This window comes from Clarias gariepinus, chromosome 1 (assembly GCF_024256425.1).
Source record: "Clarias gariepinus isolate MV-2021 ecotype Netherlands chromosome 1, CGAR_prim_01v2, whole genome shotgun sequence".
Lineage (NCBI taxonomy): Eukaryota > Metazoa > Chordata > Actinopteri > Siluriformes > Clariidae > Clarias > Clarias gariepinus.
The window spans coordinates 2512526-2534761 of NC_071100.1; the positions used below are offsets into that span (position 1 = coordinate 2512526).

A 22236-nucleotide genomic window follows, 5' to 3' on the forward strand; every position below is an offset into this window, starting at 1 on the left:
TTATAATCTCACATTCATAAATCCATGCTTTCTTAATGTCTTATTTTATTTATATTTTAATGGTGCTTTGAGTGTTATTCCTGATGTATATTTTATTTCGTATTGTTGGTCGCTTACTGTGGTGTTTTTGTCTTGTGTTCTCTTGTTTAGTCAAATAATAAAAGGAAACCTCACCATCACTTTCCAACACATTTAAATCTTAATTTCTGTTTTTACATCTATAAAGATATCTTATATAACTAGGGTAAGTACCCATGGTTTACGGTAGACTGGACACTTATGGACACATTCATGCACACTTACACTTTACATATTTATATTTTCATTTCTGGACCCTTAAATAAGACACTTTTTATGCATATTTTAAAAAATAATGTCATTTTTACTTAATTTCTTTCTTTATTTACACTAAATTTTAATTTTTTTCTATCATTTTCTATATTTTGTTTTATTGTCTAATGTCCTTATTTGTACAGAATATTATGATATCTAGTTAAATTTATTTTCTATTGTATTTCTTTTAATTCATATTTATTTCTTATATACACTTACCTAAAGGATTATTAGGAACACCATACTAATACTGTGTTTGACCCCCTTTCACCTTCAGAACTGCCTTAATTCTACGTGGCATTGATTCAACAAGGTGCTGAAAGCATTCTTTAGAAATGTTGGCCCATATTGATAGGATAGCATCTTGCAGTTGATGGAGATTTGTGGGATGCACATCCAGGGCACGAAGCTCCCGTTCCACCACATCCCAAAGATGCTCTATTGGGTTGAGATCTGGTGGCTGTGGGGGCCATTTTAGTACAGTGAACTCATTGTCATGTTCAAGAAACCAATTTGAAATGATTGGAGCTTTGTGACATGGTGCATTATCCTGCTGGAAGTAGCCATCAGAGGATGGGTACATGGTGGTCATAAAGGGATGGACATGGTCAGAAACAATGTTCAGGTAGCCCGTGGCATTTAAACGATGCCCAATTGGCACTAAGGGGCCTAAAGTGTACCAAGAAAACATCCCCCACACCATTACACCACCACCAGCAGCCTGCACAGTGGTAACAAGGCATGATGGATCCATGTTCTCATTCTGTTTACGCCAAATTCTGACTCTACCATTTGAACGTCTCAACAGAAATCGAGACTCATCAGACCAGGCAACATTTTTTCAGTCTTCAACTGTCCAATTTTGGTGAGCTCGTGCAAATTGTAGCCTCTTTTTCCTATTTGTAGTGGAGATGAGTGGTGACAAATAAAATTTAAATTTGAAATTTGAATTTGTGTTTGTGAAACGTGTTTGTAGAAATAGTTTAAAGATTAAATCTAATAATAATCTGATCTGATCTTTAATGTAATAAGTGATATTATTATTATTATTATTATTATTATTATTATTTGAGGTTGAAGCCCACGTCCATGTCTGTGTGTCTCTCTGTACAGCAGAACTCTCTGTCTAACTTATTAATACAAAGAAATCCCATTCTGTAAGGTTGAGTATCTTACGCCTTGTTTACACTAAGTTGTCCTTCTTTGGTGCTCAGACAAATACACTCCCTGTTCGGTAATCGGAGAGTGAATCACAGATGAGTCCAGCGGTCAAGTTAAGACACACCCACAGGTTAACACTACTTGAACTTGAACTTGAATACATACTTAGTACACGCGGATAGGACTGCTAAAGGTTTATTAATTTTTTTTCAGGAGGTTTTACGTTATGCTGTGACAAAATCTGGGTGGACAGACACATACAGACAGATGGACAGATTTCTTTCTGAGACTGGGGTTGTCCAATGTATGATACCCAAATAAATCATTGAAAAATGGGTTCTGACCAATGTACAGACAAAACATTTATTTTATTTATATAGATCGTTAAATTATTAAAACAGTTTTAATGTTTCTACTTTAATTCTACTGTAATTTGAAACTTTATGTGTATGTTTGTTTTTGGTTTCATCTTTTAAAGCCTGAGAAATTGCATAAAAAATTAAAACAAATAATGAAAAAGAAACAAACTCTGAGCATCTTTTCAGATCTATACTATTTTACATCTTTGACCTCATAAAAACAGAGGAACAGATACTTGATACTTTAAAAGTGTCTATTAAAATGTAATAAAGCATAAAAGATTTCTCTCTCTCTCTCGCTGTCTGTCTCTCTCTCTATGAAACACACACAAAGAAATGTCCAAGATGTTTTTAGGTTTCTGATCAATACAGAGCTTGACTCTCATAGCATGAGTCATTTAAGGATGTTAAGGTTTAAGGTTTCTTTCAATAAACCTACCACTGGAAATTAGTGGCTCAGTTTCTTGCCAACTATACAGAAGGCCCAGGTTCAATTCCCACTCAATACCCAAACAACAATGGACGCAATGCCATCCCATCCCAAGCCCGGATCAAATAGGAGGGTTATATCAAGGGCATCCAGCATAAACATGTGTCAAGTTGTGGCGCGATCAGAGATCGTTCTATCTCACTATACATCCGCATCAACTGCACTGAGCCAACCCTTTTATTAATGTGGTACAGCGGAACCGTGGCATACGAGTGTGTATTGCGATACAAATGAGAAATAGCGTAAATGCAGAGAATCAGTTCCAGCCACCCAAAAATATAAACAAATATAATGATAAAACACACGGAAAAAAAATCACAGAGCTTTTAAACGCATGCTGAAGGCAATGTTGGTGTCGTGGGTTGACTCTTTAGAAAACAGCTTTCGCTGACTCAAAAAATCACAAAATTAATAACTACCTTTGCTTGGCTTTCCACTAATGCAAACACGTTTTGAAAGGAGTTCATATGCTGAAAATGCTTACAAGTTTCTTATAAATAATTTTTACATTATTTTTAAATTATTTCAAATTCAAATTCAAATTTTATTTGTCACATACACAGTCATACACAGTACGATATGCAGTGAAATGCTTATACGACCACCTGTGACCTTAAAAAGAAAATAAAAACTATATATAAGGAATAAATGTTAATGAAAAGAAATACGAAAGAAAATAAATTTAACTAGTAAAATAAACAAACTGTACAAATAAGGGCATAATAAAAATATTACTAAATATAGAAATATAGGAATATGAGGTATTTTTGACCTACAACATTATTTCTAAATACGATATTTATTCTCCTGATGAATTCTGTTGTGTTTCGTGTAATTTCTCTGTTTCTGTTTACCTGATAGCTCTTGAACTTGGCACGAAACAGACAACATTTGGCAAAGGAGTAATACAACTGCTTTATTGTTGGATTTAATTGTCCTGCTGGGTTATGCTGGATCTGGACTTGTGCTTGGTTTGTCAATTAGGTCAAACATTCAAGATGATTTTGAACATGTTTAAAAAAAACTCTAACACTGACAGGGGCTGTAAATAAGCTTGTAGCCATAGACGCCCCATTTGAGGAACTCTGAGTACTTCTGTGTGTGTGTGTGTGTGTGTGTGTGTGTGTGTGTGTGTGTTAATGATTTAATGGCTGATACTCCATGTTTAAAAACAGGATGGTAAGATTGTACCAAACCTATAGTCAGAAAGTGTTAATGTACACCCTATCTAGTGCACTTCTGTAAGTGTAATAATCCAGGGCTCCTCAGATTAGACATTTAGGGCACGAGCTCAGTGTTTCAGGATCCAGATCGAGGGTTTTATTCATTCATTCATTATTACTTTATTTAGATTTTTTTTAAATTTATTTATGAGCAAAGAGAAAACGAGAAACACAAAGACGCACACGCACACACACACACACACACACACACACACACACACACACACACACACACACACAAAAGCATGTGATGATGAGTTGCCAAATTTCCATTTAGAAAGGGAGAGAACACAGTGTGTGTGTGTGTGTGTGTGTGTGTGTGGGTGTGTGTGTGTGTGTGTGTGTGTGTGAAGGCTAAGCAGGAATCTGTCCTCGTTTCTCCACTTCAGTGCACTGCACACTAATAAACTTTGACACACACACATTATTCACCAGTGTGTGCAGTGTGTCATCCAGTAATTCACAGTACACACGCACGCACACACACACACACACACACACACACACACAGTCAGAGACTTTCAATGAGACACAAACTGAAGTCTGATCTTTGTCATTCCTATAAAGAAAAAAATCAACCCTGAACATATTGAATATTATCTTCATAAATTAAAATATAATCTTTATTTAACAATGTACAGGCCTTACTTTATAACAAAAAGTGTCACACTTTAAAGTTTCCTACATTACCCACAATGCCATTCGCCGGCCTTCTGATCGCGATGCGGGAGGATTTTGCTCGGGATACAATGACTGATGCAGCGGTGCTTTTTTAAATTACTTCCGCCTAACGTTTGAGGTTAATTGGACGTTATTTTGAATTAAAGAATGAATAAAGAGTTTCTGTCGAAAGCTGAACCGTTTACTGTGTGTTTATTAAAAACATTGTTCCAGTCTCTTAGGCACATAAGCAAGAGATAGACTATCCTTTCAACTCACACTCACACACACACACACACACACACACACACTTCGGTTAGACACTTATTCTGCAAAACTGCGGTCAGGGAGAGCTGAAACAGCATTGCAAACCTACAAGAGCACACCACCATGACCGTCTCTACTACAACTACTACTACTAATTATTGTTATTATTATTATTATTATTATTATTGTTGTTGTTGTAAATTATGAATATAATATGCAATATTATTATGCAATTCCATTATAAGTAATTAGAGCAGTAAGCTTCATGTTGTCTTGGCACAAGCTTTACGCAAACAACAACAACAACAACAACAACAACAACAGAGTCGTAAGCTTCATCAGGGGTTAGTTTCATATACTGTACCTTCTGTGGGTGGGGCCTTAGGAATAAAAAATGGGTGGGGCCTAGCATATGACATCACCTTCCACTGACTTCACCTTTAAATACAATTATGTCTTTACAATTTCTGTCTTGACTTTTAAAACATTTCTACTAAATTAAGGCATACAAGTGACTGCACACACACAAACACACACGGTAATGAAACTCTTCGTCGCAGTAAAACATGTGAATGGTGCAAAAATTTTTAAAGAATGCTGTACGTCCGTGAATGACCATCGGAATCGAAATGGTGACGAACCTTCAGCGAGTGGAACGCCTGATCCTTAAAAAAACGACATCGCCGACTCGCAGAAGAGACGGATCTGTCTGTGTGAACTGTACACAAGTATTCACCAGCATCGATTGTATGTTACGGGAACTCGGCTGGGGGTTATTGCCACATGCCCTGTACAGTCCTGACCTCGCTCCAAGACATTTCTATCAAGGGAGTTCCTGGAGGCCAGTGTTGAATGAATCACGGCTCCTGTGTACTGAGAAAACTTTCGTCCCTTGATGGTGTCCAAGCACTAGTGAGACACTGGGATAAGTGCATTAGTGTATCAGGGGATTATATAGAGACATAAAGGGAGTGATTCTGTTATTCTGTACTATTATCAAAAGTCACTGTTTTGATTTAAATGCATATAAAATATCCACTTAAACAACCTACTGAGTCAGAGTTGTTAATCCTAAGGTGATGTCACTAATTTTGTAACTCTCACATCACTTCTTAATAGCATGTACTACTCAGTAATTGACGTTACATTATTACGAAACGTTATAGAGCACAGAAGTGTCGTGTGGAGCGGTCCGAACCACTTCGTTTTGTTTCGTTTAAACAGGGAAGCTGACAGTAAATACGTCTATCCTCAGTGTCTATGACATGTCTACATGTGTGTGTGTGTGTGTGTGTGTGTGTGTGTGTGTGTGTGTGTGTGTTATGCAGCATCAGCATGAATCCGAGGAAAGTGAGCGTTTTGGGTGTTGCTGAGTGTGACGCTTACACAAGCAGAATCGTGTGACATGCTTCTTACATCCTTCCTCATGCAACATGACAGAAAGTCAGACAGACAGACAGACAGACAGACAAGTATAAACATATAAAGACTGACAGAAAGAGAGAGACAGAGAGGCAGACTGGGAGACCGACAGACAGAGAGAGAGAGAGAGAGAGAGAGAAAGACAGAGACAGACAGACAGACAGACAGGCAGAGAGACAGACAGGCAGGCAGAGAGACAGTTATTGCAGTTAACAGTAAGACATATCTCTCGACCCTGGGTTTGCTCTCTCCACACACACACACTATGCACCACACACTTATCCACACGCACCCCCCCATAAACTGTTTTCTTCTCAGGGAACAGGAAGGTGGACAATAGGACACTCCACACACACACACACACACACACACACACACACACACACACACACACACACACAGTTAATGTAATGAAGTTAAAAGAAAAATTATTAGATATAAGAAACCCGCTTTCTGGTATAACGACCACACATGTACTTTTAAACAGACCGCTCGGAAATTAGAACGTAAATGGCGTCAAACTAAATTGTTAGTATTTCAAATAGCATGAAAGGCATAAATATTAGGCAAAAAAAATAGGCTTTGAAACCTTGAAAGATGTTAATCTAGCCATGTCAGATCGGAACCTAGAATACTTTACTCCCCTTGAAGAGAATGAACTAATTTCACTCATCTCTTCTGCAAATTCATCAACCTGTATATTAGATCCTGTACCAACACATTTTCTTAAACAGATAGAACCAGTAATAACAGAACCCCTGTTGAGAATAATTAATTCTTCACTCAGCATTGGATATGTTCCAAAATCTTTTAAATTAGCAGTTATCAAACCAATAATTAAGAAACCTGACCTCGACCCCTGTCAGCTGTCCAGTTACAGGCCAATATCAAACTTCCCCTTTATCTCTAAGATTCTGGAAAAGATAGTAGCGGAGCAGCTATGCTCATATCTACATAGAAATGGCATACATGAACTGTATCAGTCAGGACTTAGGCCTCATCACAGTACAGAGACAGCACTCATTAAAGTAGTAAATGACCTCCTAGTGGCCTCTGATCAGGGTTGTGTAACTATGCTTTTATTACTTGACCTCAGTGCAGCTTTTGACACCATTGATCACGCTATTCTTCTTCACAGATTAGAAAATGTAGTAGGAATTAAGGGTACAGCCCTCTCCTGGCTCAGATCCTATCTGACCCATTGTTATCAGTATGTAGACTTAAATGGTGATTATTCTGCATGTTCTCTAGTGGAGTTTGGTGTTCCACAAGGTTCGGTTTTAGGCCCACTGCTTTTTTCCCTATACATGCTTCCTTTAGGCAACATAATCCGTAAACATGGTATTAGTATTCATTGTTATGCTGACGACACACAGTTATATGTCTCAGCAAAACCTGATGAGAAAAAACAGCTTACTAAAGTTGAGCAATGTGTGCAGGACATAAGAAATTGGATGTTAATTAACTTCCTTCTGCTTAACCCTGATAAGACAGAAGTTCTAGTCATAGGACCACATTCAGCTAGAAGTAAGATTTTAGGTCACACTGTAACTTTAGATGGCCTTTCTGTTGCATCAAGTGCAACAGTAAAAGACCTTGGTGTGATTATAGATTCCAGCTTTTCATTTGAAGCTCATGTAGATAATATTACCAGGATAGCATTCTTTCACCTTGGAAATATTGCCAAGATAAGAAATACACTGTCGCTAAACGATGCAGAAAAACTAGTTGATGCTTTTATCACCTCTAGGTTGGACTATTGTAATGCCCTACTGTCTGGTTGTTCAACTAGGTGCATAAACAAGCTTCAGCTAGTCCAGAATGCAGCAGCGAGAATCCTTACTAGAACCAGAAGATACGAGCACATCACCCCTATCTTATCTTCACTCCATTGGCTCCCTGTGAAATTTCACATCAATTTTAAAATACTACTTTTGACATATAAAGCATTACATGGGCTTGCGCCGCAGTATCTAAGCGAACTGCTAGTGTCATACGATCCGCCACGCCTACTTCGATCAAAGGATGCAGGCTGCTTGTCAGTACCGCGTATTATGAAAACTACATCTGGGGGCAGAGCTTTTTTTTACAAAGCCCCAAAATTAAGGAATTGTCTTTCAAATAGTGTTCGGGACTCAGACACAGTCTCAGTGTTTAAGTCCAGGCTAAAAACCTATTTATTTAGCCAAGCATTTTTATAAATAGATTAGCCTTAGGTAAAGAAGCAGATCTGGGGGACTCATGGACGTAGAGTATTATGGTGAACTGGTATGTTTAGATGCTGTCCTCCTCACTCTCTTTGATCACTCAGGTTTGTTGACGGTAAGGTGATTGTTTGCTTTACATCTCAGTTCCCCCTCATGTCTGTGTTTCCTTCTTGCTCTCCCTTTTAGTTATGCTGTCATAGTTAGTCCTACTGGAGTCTCTGCTTGCACTCTACAGTAAATATACATTCACATTACACATTATGTGACTGCAACCAGACCTAACTGTTATCTCTCCTCTTCTGTTCTAATGATCAGATTGTCCCTGATAGGCAAGCCGAGGGCGACGGTGCTGAGGAAAAAATACCCTAAGATGGTAATAAGAAGAAACCTTGAACGGAACCAGACTCAACAGGGAACCCATCCTCATCTGTGTGATAACTTTACACACTTGACACTTAGCTCAACTCTCCTCTTCCTCCCCCAGTTAGTGTGTATATTTGAGGTTTATTTTCTTGGCCAAGTATGAGCGCCTCTTCAAAAGCATTCAGGTTTTTGTTTTATTTATTTATTCATTCATTCATTTTAATTTAAACAAGTGTTAATGTCTGTGGGTGGGTCATTTGATATGAAGGCTAAAATACACAAAATACACAGATGGTAAAAAAATGTGTGGAGTCTTTAATATAAGAAATTACCCTTGTAACCCATGTTCTTTGGTTGCCGGTGTTAGGTGGTGAATGTTACTGTTTAATGTTTTTTGTGGTAAATGTTAAAGTTTGATGGTGTTTGGTGGCGAGTGTTGATGTTTGTTGGAGAATATTAGTGTCTGATGATGCTTTGGTATGGAATATTGATGTTTGATAGATAATATTAATGCTAATAGAATTTGGTGATGACTGTTGATGTTTTAAAAGAATATCTTGGTTTGATGGTGTTTGGTGGCGAATGTTGATGTTAAGAAGACAATGGTAGGGTTTTCATGTCAAGTCAAAGTGGACTTATTGTCATTTCAACCATCTACAGTAGTACAACACTCTTCCAGGACTATAGAGTGGTACTTTTGTGCTCTTCTCAAGTCAACAACCATCACTTTATTTTTATTCACATTAAGTGATCAGTTGTTTTATCTGTACCAGTATGTTTGTCCACCACACCTTCTCTGTGTATGCTAAGATCCACCATGGTCGTGTCACTAGAGACTGTCTGTCACTGCACAGTTGTGAGTCAGCAGAGTGAACGACAGTGGACTAAGCACACGCCCTGTGGTGCTCCATGCTCAGTGTGGTGGTGCTGGAGGTCTGGACTGTTGCCTAGATCCAGCAGGCTCAGCCGCTTAAACAGCCGCTGAGGGATTATTGTGTTAAATGCTAGACTTAAGTCTATGAACACCATTCATACATAGATGTCAAGAATGTTTATGTGCAATGATGTTTGATGAAAAATGTCAGTGTTTGATGGTGTTTGGCATGAATGCTGGTGATTTGTTGATGGTTAAAAGTGTTCTAAAAGCTTTGTAGACAGACAAATCCCAAACCTGATGCCTGTTTTGTCCTTGATTTGTTCCACCAGAGAATTTCTTAAGCAGTCTGCCACCACATCAGATAACATGGAATATATTAAAGCTCCAGAAAAAAAAATCTAACCCACACTAAATTTCTGACTTTATCACATTCAGGAACAGCATGCTAGACCATCCCGATCCTGATTATAAACCGAGCACATGGGCGTGAGACGCTTTTAGTGATTAAAAATGCGGAAATCAGGCTCTAGCCATACATTATACCTGACCTCAGATCATTTGTCATATATGATTAATTTCTCATCCCCTGATATAACCATCCTGATGATTTCCTGGGTATGTTGTTTTGTACTGCTCGTAAAGAACAGTGCGTACGGGTGTGTATGGATCCGATGCTGAAAAACAGGATATAAAATCCTTCCTGGACACCATTTTGTTTTTCAAAGGGGTTTGATATCTTTTGCAGAAGCGCTTGTATCTTAAAGCTGGATACCGACCATCTTTGTTAAACGGGGTGTGACCGCACCATGAGGCTTTGTGGCCTTGAAGTGACAAACGAGCGAGCAATCAGCACGAAGAAGCAAAACAAAATGAGGAAGACGCCTCGGCTGTGTGAAAGCTAAAAGCTCAAACTAGCATGTTTTTTTTTTTTTTTTTACTTGCCAACACTGAAATGTCTGTTAAGTTAAACAATGAACTTGAACCTTGGGTGAACTGGAGAGACTGTAAGGATAAGGTGAGGAGACAAGACTGTAAAGAAAGGAGTTAAAAAAAAGTTTAGCTTTAAAAAAAACATTTTAATAATAGCAATTTTTTACGTAAAAAAATGGTGTTAATAGGATATTTATTTGTGACAAATATGATGAGATATGACATAAATGCATAATGTAAATGCATATGGTCTTAAACTAAAATTAAGCTCAACAGAAAAAAATAACTCTTTTCTTTTATCTCTTATATATAAATAATGGCCCCTGTCTCTACAAACAAATAAATAAACTACACTAAATTAAAGAAAACATGGGAAAGATTTAGATTGTTTCTTGAAATTTAGTAAAAAAGAATGAATATAAATTTCAATTATGAATTTTCAGATACATAAGCACACAGTTAACACACAGTGCTAACAGCACAAGGCTATTACACATGTTCGAAACCTGGACCTATATTATTTTTTTGTTTAAACGAATAAATTATTTCAGTCTCTAATGTGTGTAATGGGCTGCTTTTCTAGCAAGAGAAAATAAACAGCAAAATGAACAGAAAAAACATTTTTCTTTTTTTCTTATTAAGATCTTTAGAAAATAATAATAACGCAAGTTCCCGTTCGACACCTAATTTGTGTTTTATGTTCACAGTAATATGGTTTCAAGTGAAAAGACCTAAAATTTTCTTTAATATCATCCTAATGGGCAACTTGAGTAGCTGAAATACTTTATTCATTAACATTTGAAGTTATTTATCTGAAACATATACAATCAATGTAAAAGGAACAACACATCAACTGTGGCGTCACCTGAAAACCTCACACACACACAAACACACACACACACACACACACACACACACACACACACAGTATGACATATTGGTAGAACAAACGCTTTGTTAAGGTGTTAGCGTATTTCCGTGACATTACAGTTGCAGTGTTTAGCGTCTGGGCCACAGTGGCTCGCCCTCGCCACTGCCGGATGCCACGGCTGTTTCTGCCTCCGATCCTCCTCGAACAGCTTTAAGGCGTTTGGTGAAGGGCTCGCTGTGAGGCTGCAGTATGAAATCATAGAGGAGAGCAGCTGATACTCCAGCCAACATTGGCGCCACCCAATACACCTGCAGACAGACAGACAGATGGACAGATGGACAGATGAATAGACCATGAAGATTTGTTTCTGGGACATTTCATAACATCAATGAGAATGCTGATGTTTTTATGTGTCTGTTAGGGAATGCTGCTGCTTGCTGGATTCCGATGGAGAATGCTGATGTTTGATGGTTTTTGATCGAGAATGCCAATGTTTAATGGAATCTAGTGAAGAAGGCTGATGTTTGATGGTGTGGTTAACTAAAAATGCTTAGATTTGATGGAGTCAGTTGGGTTGGAGATGGCTGATGTTTGAGTCTGGTAGAAAATGCTGATGTTTTATTGTGTCTGATGAAAATACTGTGGTTTACTAGATTCTAATGAGGAGAATGCTGATGTTTGATAGTGTCTGATGAACAATGCTTAGGTTTGATAAAATTTGCTGGAGAATGCTAATGTTTAATGGTGTCTGATGGAAAATGCTGATGTTTGATGCTGTGGTTGATGAAGTCTGATGTTAAATGTTAATATTTGGTGCTGTGGTTGTGTTTGATGCTGTGGTTGATGCTGTGGTTGATGGAGTCTGATGTTAAATGTTAATATTTGGTGCTGTGGTTGATGGAGTCTGATGAAGAATGCTGATGTTTGGTGGAGAATGCTGCTGTTTTTTTAGTATTTGTTGGAAAATGCTAATGTTTGATAGTGTTTGGTGGAAAATGCTGATATTTGATGGTATTTGGTGTGGAATGCTTGATGATGCCTTGTGGAAAATGCTGATGTTTGATGGTTTTTGATCGAGAATGCAAATGTTTGATGGAATCTAGTGAAGAAGGCTGATGTTTGATGCTGTGGTTAACTAAAAATGCTTAGATTTGATGGAGTCAGTTGGGTTGGAGATGTTTGATGCTGTGGTTAATGGAGTCTGGTGGGAAATGCTGATGTTTGATTGTGTCTGCTGAAAAAACTGTGGTTTACTAGATTCTGATGAGGAGAATGCTGATGTTTGATGGTGTCTGATGAACAATGCTTAGGTTTGATAAAATTTGCTGGAGAATGCTAATGGTGTCTGATGGAAAATGATGAAGTTTTTATGGTGTGGTTGATGAAGTCTGATGTTAAATGTTAATATTTGGTGCTGTGGTTGATAGAGTCTGATGGAGAATGCTGATGTTTGGTGGAGAATGCTGATATTTGATGGTATTTGGTGTGGAATGCTTGATGATGCCTTGTGGAAAATGCTGATGTTTGATCTTGATGGGGTTTGGTGGAGAATGTTGATGTTGGAGAGTGCTGTTATGGGAAGCTTTTTTTTCTTTGTTGATGAATAATTTCTGATGTTTGTTAAAGGACCTTGATGTTTGAGAGTTTGGTGTTTGTTATATGTTTTATTTATTGGTGAATATTAATGTTTGATGTGCTAGGTGGAGGATTCCGTATGTTTAGCAATGTTCTGTGAAGAATGTTGGTGTCTAATAAAGAATGTCATAGTTATAGTATTATTGTTGTGGAGAGTTTAATGATGGTTTAAGGAAAATGTCTGCTTTTGGTGATGTTTTGTAGAAATTTGTTATGTTGATGATGATGTTTGGCAAAGGATCGTAATAGAATCCTGAGGGTCTTTCTTGAGGTTTGATTTAAAATGCTATTTTAATGATGAACCATGAATGTTGTTATGGGTTAACTGTCTTTAGTCATGCTTAATGCTGATTTAATAGTGGATGGTAGATACTTGTTTAAAGATTGAAGGTGTTTTAATGACTTAAATAAGACTACTTAGGCATAAAGAGAGAAGACAGGACTCACCCAGTGGTCCTTAAAGTACTTTTCGATGACAGCAGGTCCAAATGTGCGGGCAGGATTGATCCCACAGCCCGTGTAGCTGATCTACAGAGTGCGAAATTTAAGAGTAAAAAAAAAAAACAAAAACATATCCAGAAGCAGCAGGTTGACTGTTTGAGGTGGAATCAGTAACATTCTCTCATTAAAAACAAATAAATAAAAGAAATTGTAATGTTCTTACCGCCACAAAGTGTCCCAAACCCACAGAAAGTCCAATGGCGAGCGGTGCCGATCCCTTCACGTCATTCCGGCGGCTGTCTGTCGCAGCTAAGACGCACAACACCAACTGAAAGGTGGCCAGGAACTCCACGCCGAAAGCCTTACCCGGAGTCATATTTTCAGCAAGCTGAGAATGACACACGATTCATCTAACTATTTTAAAGTTGGAACAGAGTCAGCAATCTGACAACCAGAGTCAAGAAAAGTTTGTTCTAGATGACTAGATGTTTTTAGGGTTTAAAATAATAAATATCACAAAAGGCTCTTATATCTCATTGTTTGTCATCATTTCATCTTAACTTTTCAAGGTTAAAATTTAAGAACAATCTTGAAAGACCCAGATGGGTATCAGTGACTGAAAGAAGGTTATCATTAAAGGATTTCTCAAGTGTTCGTGTTGCAAAAATTCTCAGAAAGTGAATATACCATGCATACAGTTAAAATGATCAATATCAATATACAATTTCTTAAAATAAGATTACAAGTTTATTATTTTTTAAAGAATTTATTTCTAATCAAATTAAGAAAATAATTTTGCTAATTTAAGGAACTCATTTCTTGAAAAAAATTCTCTGCAAACAGAACAAGAAATTTTCGCTTACAATTTTGACCACTAATAAGTTTATTAATCTTATATTCGGTTTGCTGTAAAAAAAACTTTTAAGAAATTATAGAAAGATTCTATATTGTTTCACTTGCTAAGATGTTAGATTTCTAAGATTTTTTGCAGTGTGTTACAAATTATAAATATCTAAATTGTTCAAATTTTATTCATGCACATTTTTTTTATCACATTTTATGAGAACAGAATTCCAGTGTACATGTCTTAATGAGAAAACGTTCTGAAGAAAAGCTTGACTTGAACTTCCAGATCAACTCATGCTTTTTAAATATTTGATTAAAATTTATGAATTTCATATTTTAGCATGTAAAAACAGCAAAATTACTCAAACATCTACTTTCAATTTTCATTTCAAAATGCAGTCCGCATTAAGAAACCCAGGCTTGTGTTAATTATGGATGTAAAACAAGTTTTCAACTTTTTTCTCCTTTATACCTCATGAGACATAACCATCAGTGTATGTCAATGTGGAAAACTACAGTTTTGATTTAGGGATTGTTGGTTGTGAATAGTGTGCGCTGTGTGGTCCCTTACCTTATTGAGCCCCAGCTCTTTTTCACCTTTAGGACGAATACCATAGACAATGCCGCTGCCTATGACCGCTCCCAACATTTGGGCTAAAATGTACAAGGCTGCGCGAATAGCGCTGATCTGGCAGCTGACCAGCAGGCCCAGGGTGATTGCCGGGTTGAGATGCGCTCCACTGACATGGCCTATACTCTGAGCCAGGGTGGCGATGGCCAGCCCAAATGCTAGTGCTGTATGTACCTCGGATTCTCCCCCAATAGCAGACGCTATCCCCATAAAAACAAAAAATGTCATCCCGACCAACTCGGCGAATACGGCTCGCCAAAGGGCACCGGTCCTGAGCTCGCTAGCCATGATGAGTTTACTTGTCTGTTACTGACACACTGCTAGCTAAGCAGACACTTATAAACCACGGGAGGGTGGTGGCAAGAGTGAGGAAGATAGTTTTAACAGCCACAGGAGTGGAGAGAACTAGTTAGAGCTGTTGAGCAAAGAAAATTGACAGAATGGCTGATTGTTTTTATGAAATTTACGGGGTTTAAAATGCCGTACAACCATGACATCTTTTCCGGAAGTTATCACATGCAGGACAGGTTGCAGTGACGGCCATTCACCAGACACTCACCAGATGATCACTAAATACATCACACAATCAATCCATATACCAAGTACAGGATTAGTTCTTTGGACATGTGTTTGTCTGGACCAGTGTTGGGTGTAAGCCTTTACAAAGTACTTGGATTACTTTTTTTTTTTTTTTTAAAGCCACTTGGATTACTTTTTTGATATAAAGAGTAATTTAATGCGTTAGGTCTACAATTTAAGTACTCAGTTATTTAGTTATTTTTAAAAATGTAATCCGTTACTCATCCAATTTATGTAATCCGTGAGCCAGACAGCAGTAATTCCGTGTGTGTGTGTGTGTGTGAAAGTCGTCCTACAAGCCCCGCCCCCGATAATCTGCCCCACTCTGTTATTCCTGCTGTTAGCAGTTAACAGATTATGGGCCAAACTTCACTGAGTGATGATGGTAGAATAATTATAAAGATCTTGACTAAAACAACATGCATGAGGAATCACACAGGAGTTTTCATTTTCTGCAATGGAAACATACTCTAACAAGTTACTTTTATCAGAAAATAACACTGTGATGTAACTGATTACTTTTTAATGACCATAATTTTGTAATGTAATTAGTTACTTCAAGAAGTAACGTCTCCCATCACTGGTCTGGACTGGAATAAACATTCTATACAACATTCTATACAAAAGAGTGAAGTACTAATCACTTCCTGGATACTGCACACATCTCATTTAGAGGCATACATTTCCAGATTTAAATGTTTCTTATAGTTGCACTTGATCATTAGCATGTGTCATTTCAGTGCTCAAAGCGATAACATTTGATGGGGATTGATTGAAATGTTGAGGAGGCCCCATATCCAGAGGTTCATTTAACCCAAAGGTGTTCAGTGGAAGTTTTGTGCAGAATACTTGAACTCCAAAACACTGTTATGTCTTCATGACGCTGGCTTTGTAGGTTTCAGAGTAGCATCATCATGCTGGATAAGAGTTTGGGGCTAGTAGTTCGGTTAAGGAAATGACACTACAGCACACTTTATACAATTGTGACTTTGTAGAAAAATCACATATGGGCAAGAAGGGCATGTGTTTATATACTTTGGCACCAGGTTAAAAAAAATACTTTGGGTTCCTGTTCAGCAAGGTATGAAGAACAAGGCCTGATTGTTTAGAAAAAAGAAAATAGCTGACACTGCTTCTGACTAACAAGCAATTTCTTACATCCATTATGACCAATGTGTAGGCAGCCACAGCCAATAGGAAGCACAGTGACATAGTGGTTAACACTGTTGCTCCACATGTATGTGGAGTTTTCATGTGCTTGGTGGGTTTTCTCCAGCATCACTGTTTAAATAGCAGGTGTAGTAATGAGAAAAAAAAAAAAAAAAAAAAACCTAACCCAATACCTTTGTATAGTGTGTGTCCAAAATGAGGTTGCTAAAAGCTCCTGTAAAAGGTTTACACTCACTGACCTCACCACATCATGAGGGTTTCTCTGCACCAAGTTTTCTGGAAATTTAAACAGCAGCATCACATCCTTTGGTCACATCCATCATGAATATTAAATTAGGAACACTTTATAGGAGAGTACCTATGAGGAAGCTCAAACTTGGTGTTTCTCTTCATGTAAAAAGACAACCTCCTACTTCCACTAACCGACCTGGAAACATTATACTTTAAAAGTTTATCAACTTGCTTGGCTTTTCTCCAAACATAATAGCACATTGATTAACATCATAGCTACAATTTCTTGTTTTGCAAATGCCTTTCGAGTTGTAAAGGCATCTGAGAAGCTAATTACTATCAGATTTTATTGGCTTTTGGGGGGGGATTGTATATGGTTTACCTTGGAAAATTCCACAGAATATAGCTTAGCTAAACCCAGGACAGCTGACTGATCATCCCTTTAGTAAAACCTTTACAAATGAAAGGGTGTTTTAGCATACCACATTTTGAAACATCACAGAACATCAGGGTCAAAAAAAAATTACAGGTTTATTTTCCAATCAGCATGCCAAAACAAACTTTTGAAACAGTTCACATTTATGCTTTCTCCCACTGAACATCAGAAGCACCACCTTCAAGCAAGGGTTCAGTCTCTGCATCTGAAGCCTCAGCACCATGGCATAAAACCTTGAGCCGACCAAAGAAGTCTGAGCCTCTAGGGAACAAGACAAAGTCATAGAGGAGGGCAGCTACTACACTGCCGCACAGTGGCCCCGCCCAGTACACCTGGAAATGGGGGAGAAAGAACACATTAAGGGCTGGGATAGAAAATGTTTTTATTCTGCCTTAAACTTAATAGTTAATGTCTAGGGGGGCATCTTTGGGTAGGGGGCGACAAATACTGATTGGTCAGAATTATGTCCCAAATTAACTTCTGATAGCAGCAGAGGATTATTTTTATGCAATCTAGTATGTAATTTCATAAGTAACAGCTCATGGACATGTAGAGCAGAAGATAACTTTCAACCATCTCTCATGGACAGTGAATACAGTCACAAGGTTTATACAAGCAATGCTGCTCACCCAGTGGTTTTCAAAGTCCATGGACACCAGAGCTGGACCAAAAGATCGAGCAGGGTTGATACCACATCCAGTATAACTCAACTGTGTACAGAAGACAGGAACTGAATTAATGTTAAGCCATGTTCAAATGTATGGCCTGTTCACTTGGGATGCTTCTAAAATTTGCATTTTGTAAGAAGGAAAAAATAAAAATAAAAAAAAATAGATTACTCCAGCAAGGTGACCCAAAGCCACGGAGAGCCCAATTGCAAATGGAGCTGCACCAGCGATATTCTGTCTTTTGTCCATGGTTGCTAGGATGCACAGCACCAACTGGAGTGTGAGGAGAAACTCAATTCCAAAGCCTTGTCCTGGGCTGACACCATTCAGCTGCAGAACAAATGAAGGCAACAGGTTTAGCATTTTAAACCAATGTTAGGATTTTGGAAGTCCCAAAATATCTTTCAACAACATGTTTGGCTACAGGGAATGCTTCTGTTCATGTTCGAATAAATCTTAAAGTGCTGGTCAGCCACAAGTATGGTTACGAATGTTAAAGCCATTTAAAAAAAAAAAAAAAAAAAAAAAAAAAAAAGGATCACAAAGGCTAGATGACTAAATACTAGTGTGGGGCACTTTCAAGAACACCAACTACCATTAGAGTTTGAAGCCAGGTGTGGCCACAAGGGAATGGGGAACAGACTTCCAGTATGTTGACCCATCAAGTAATGGTCCATCAGGCCCATGCTGCCACACCTGGGTTGTCCAGTTTGTCTCTACATCTGTTTACAGAGAGAGACTGAAAAGTTTAGGTAGTGAACTAACTGAACCATACTTAATTAGGGCCACCACAAAAACATCAAAAATAAACTTTCGAAAAACTATGTAGTACTATTCATGAAGGTGCAATGTTTAACTTGGTTTAGATAAGGACTGATCATTGGGTTGAAAAGCAAACTACGTTTAGGGGTAGAGGTTGGGCTTCTACCTGCTAAATTACCTTAAGCTTAAACAGAAACTGATTGAAGATGGCCACTGTGTAAAAGCACAGATTAGGCCACGGTTTCAATCGCATCACCTCTTCATTGCTTTCAGTAGTATGGAATTTCATAATCACCATCTCCTTCTGTTTCTTTTGGCCGAAGCACTTTTCCTGTTGTACAGAGATTTATTCATACCAGACTTACTCACCTTGTTCAGCCCAAGTGACTCCACCACCAATGGCCTCACTCCCAGAACAATGCTGCTAGCAATCACAGCCCCAGTCACCTGAGCCACAATGTACCACAGTGCCCTGCACAAGCTAACCTGGCAGCTAACCAGCATTGCCAGCGTGACTGCTGGATTCAAATGGGCTCCACTTACATGGCTCAAACTCTGAGACAAGATAGCAATAGCTAACCCAAATGCTAGTGCTACCTTGACTTCATGGTCTGGGTAGCTGCTGTTCCCATTCCCAATTATTGCACAAACACCATAAAAGACAAACATGATTGTGCCTATTAGCTCAGCAAAGACAGCCCTCCAAAAGCGTAAAGTCTTTAGTTCCTTCATCATGAGCTAAACAAGCAACCAGGGCATCAGCTGTCCTACATTAGCTAAGCTGCCATGCTAATATTGAACTTTCTGTTATTTAAATGTCTTCCCTGTAGGCGACGGGACTGATTATTAATTGGTCTCTCAATCTGATTGGCTAAATAATTTGTCACTCTCTCAACTTACTTAATTTGTTTAAAAAACACCATGACCCCTTTTTTTTTTAAACTTACTATGTATATATGGTAAGCAAATAATTACCATTTAATGGATATTTAAAGGTATGGAGGTAAATAAACAAAACTTAACCAAATGCAAATAATTATATAGATCATGCTAATTCATTTAAACATTAATTTAATGGTGTCTTTAAAGACTTATGCATTTATTTATTCTATTTAGCTTTAATCCTGTACAGGGTCACAGACGGCTTTCAGCTGACTAACACAGTATGTAAGCAAAAAATAAAAAATAAATAAATCCTACTATCTGTTATAATCCAAATGAGGATGGGTTCCCTGTTGGGTCTGGTTCCTCTCGAGGTTTTTTCCTATTGCCATCTCAGGGAGTTTTTTCTTGATACCATCGCCGTCGCCCTTGGCTTGGTCATCAGGGACAATCTAATCATTATGATCTAGTATACACATTTTTACTTGCTCCTACACATTTCCATAATATTTATCATTTTGTGAAGCTGCTTGAGACAATGATTATTGTTAAAAGTGCTATATAAATAAAATTGAATTGAATTGAATAACATGGCCCTGCTATTACTCCTTAAATAGGGTGCCAATCCATCTCAGGTCACACACATGCTGTTGGAAACTTGACAAGGTCACAGTGCTAACCACTATGGCACCATGCCTTTTAATATAATAGTATATAATGTTTATACTTGTTGGACATGCTAGTTAGGACTAAAAATATGTAGAGACCTACATAGATCCCTAAATTCCATAACTATGGTAACCTCTGGTCAAATATTACTTGCTCCCCCATAATAATTAGCACATTTTTGGAAAATCCTCAAGCCCTGTTTAGTTTCTATACTCAACCGTACACCTAAATGTCTTTGCCTCTTAAGCTAACCTATAAATAATTGCTTTGAGACGATATTTCCCTAATAATGTTAATCCAGATTTTCATAGAACATTGGACAAATTAGCTTTGAACCATCTCTAGTAATATCTAGTTAGGTGCTTTTGTGTCCTTTAACAGGTTTTAAGGGTTTACTGGTCTCAGGAATCCTTCCAGATCAAATCTTCAGTTTTTAAATCTATAACACAATGTTTACATGCAAAAAAAGGTAGAAGAAACTTTCTCAGAAACTCCACCGATATACCACCCATAGCAGATCAGTTGCTAGGACATTATAACATCACATTACCTGTGTAGCAGATGGAAACCTCACCATAAACTTACCATACTTCAGCAATAAACCTTCTGTCGTCATTTATAAGACGACTGAACATGGTAAACATGGCTCTGACTATAATTTGGAGCACCTTGGGTCAAAAACACAATGCTGACCTCTGTGTTTCATCACCACACTCAGTGTTTCCCCATCATCAGCTTCTCGTCAAGACTCACATGTGTGTCATCTGCATACGACTTAACTGACTAAACATTACTGGGGATTTACATACTCGGGAATCACGTGACTAATGAGCCCTATTTAAACAGAATTCTTGTATCAGCATGAACTTAAAGACCCATGATTGAACCATTGAATCATTACTACACCATTGCAATGACCTAAGACTCAGCTCAGGGCCGCAAAGTTATGTTTAACCATATAATCTTTCTTTTGTATTATTAGGTAATCCAGTTTGCACTTGGTTGGTCCCCCCACCAGCAAATAGTTAGAACCTTAAATCCAAAATGTTTTTGTAAGGAACACAGGATTTACACAATAATGACTCAAACGTAAAGTTGTGTTTTTTCCATTGCATTCAGAGATTGTTCTTGGAAAGCTACTGTACTTTTTAAAAATGCAAGTCCATAATGCATGTACCCCTTAACTTGGCCCGTAATCTAAGGACTAAAAGTTAAAAAACAGATCCAGGGCTGAATGTTTTTTTCAGGAAATGTTTGTGCCATATTAAACTCATCGGCTAAAACTAAAGCTGAACTGTTTACCCTGGGCGATGGCTGCAGATGCTGGATTGTTAAATTATGCTGGGTTAATGATCAGAATTCCATCCATGTCCTTTGGTTACTGCAATTTCCACTTCATCTGAGTAATAGTCAACATTTGGAGTTATCCATGATGCCAACATTTCCAGTGTTTCCTAAAAAGGTGAGTATGGGTGATGGGGTGGAACTCTAAGTGAGTCTCTAAATGCTTTTGGCTCTGTTCTTTGTCCAGATCATTTGTGAGAAGTGCAAAACAAAACCCACTGACCTGCTTATGCACTCCTAGAAAACTGGGTTCTTCAAAAGTGTGTAACTAAAGCTTCTACCGGGTATCCCTTGTAATAGATGTTTATGTAGAACCTTTCTGTTCCCGTCTGGACAAGAATGCTTGAATCTCAGAAAATCCAAATTAGCGCTTCCTCAGGGACCAACCACTCTTTGCTTCAAACCTCACCTCTGAAATCATCAAATCCATTTAAAATCTTCTGAGATAATGGAATCTAATTATAGACGAAGAGAAATAAAGCAGATGGAAATGTCAGGCAGGATGACTAGATAACCAACGCTCAAACAGGATGAAGTACAAGTACAAGGGCTACTTGAGGCGATCTTTGCGCTTCCTGTTTAAATTCTCCTCATACAGGAGCATGAGGAGATGTACTTTACTTAAATGCCAAGTGTTTACTGTATAAGTGCTTTAATGTTTTCCACAAGTGTGTGCGGGTGTGTGTGGGGGGGGGACATTTGAAAATGTTGTTTCAAGCCCTGCAGGATATGTCTGACTATAATGAACATAAAGGAAGGAAACCGGCAATAAATCTTTT

General features: G+C 38.0%; 2 protein-coding genes across 2 annotated transcripts; both read right to left on the minus strand.

The window, feature by feature from the left end:
• Positions 1-10423: 10423 nt before the first annotated feature.
• LOC128530442 (aquaporin-1-like) lies at positions 10424-15038 on the minus strand. The gene is made up of 4 exons (XM_053504399.1): positions 14657-15038; positions 13463-13627; positions 13246-13326; positions 10424-11471 (listed from the first exon to the last, which is right to left on the minus strand). The coding sequence occupies exons 1-4, from the start codon at positions 15002-15004 to the stop codon at positions 11292-11294; spliced, it is 774 nt and encodes a 257-aa protein (XP_053360374.1). The 5' UTR covers positions 15005-15038; the 3' UTR covers positions 10424-11291.
• Positions 15039-17208: 2170 nt separating this feature from the next.
• Positions 17209-19334, minus strand: LOC128524117 (aquaporin-1-like). The gene is made up of 4 exons (XM_053496473.1): positions 18932-19334; positions 17972-18130; positions 17762-17842; positions 17209-17464 (listed from the first exon to the last, which is right to left on the minus strand). The coding sequence occupies exons 1-4, from the start codon at positions 19295-19297 to the stop codon at positions 17276-17278; spliced, it is 795 nt and encodes a 264-aa protein (XP_053352448.1). The 5' UTR covers positions 19298-19334; the 3' UTR covers positions 17209-17275.
• Between the last annotated feature and the right edge of the window lie 2902 nt (positions 19335-22236).

Bases quoted from the DNA above. Each gene is read 5' to 3' on its own strand.
- LOC128530442 (XM_053504399.1), bottom strand. From the start codon at position 15,004: ATGGCTAGCGAGCTCAGGACCGGTGCCCTTTGGCGAGCCGTATTCGCC. The intron at 13,628-14,656 runs GTAAGGGACCAC...TGTCATTCTCAG, and splicing joins AAGAGCTGGGGCTCAATAAG to CTTGCTGAAAATATGACTCC. The intron at 11,472-13,245 runs GTGAGTCCTGTC...GTCTGTCTGCAG, and splicing joins AGTACTTTAAGGACCACTGG to GTGTATTGGGTGGCGCCAAT.
- LOC128524117 (XM_053496473.1), bottom strand. From the start codon at position 19,297: ATGATGAAGGAACTAAAGACTTTACGCTTTTGGAGGGCTGTCTTTGCT. The intron at 18,131-18,931 runs GTGAGTAAGTCT...TTTGTTCTGCAG, and splicing joins AGTCACTTGGGCTGAACAAG to CTGAATGGTGTCAGCCCAGG. The intron at 17,843-17,971 runs GTAATCTATTTT...TTCTGTACACAG, and splicing joins CTTTGGGTCACCTTGCTGGA to TTGAGTTATACTGGATGTGG.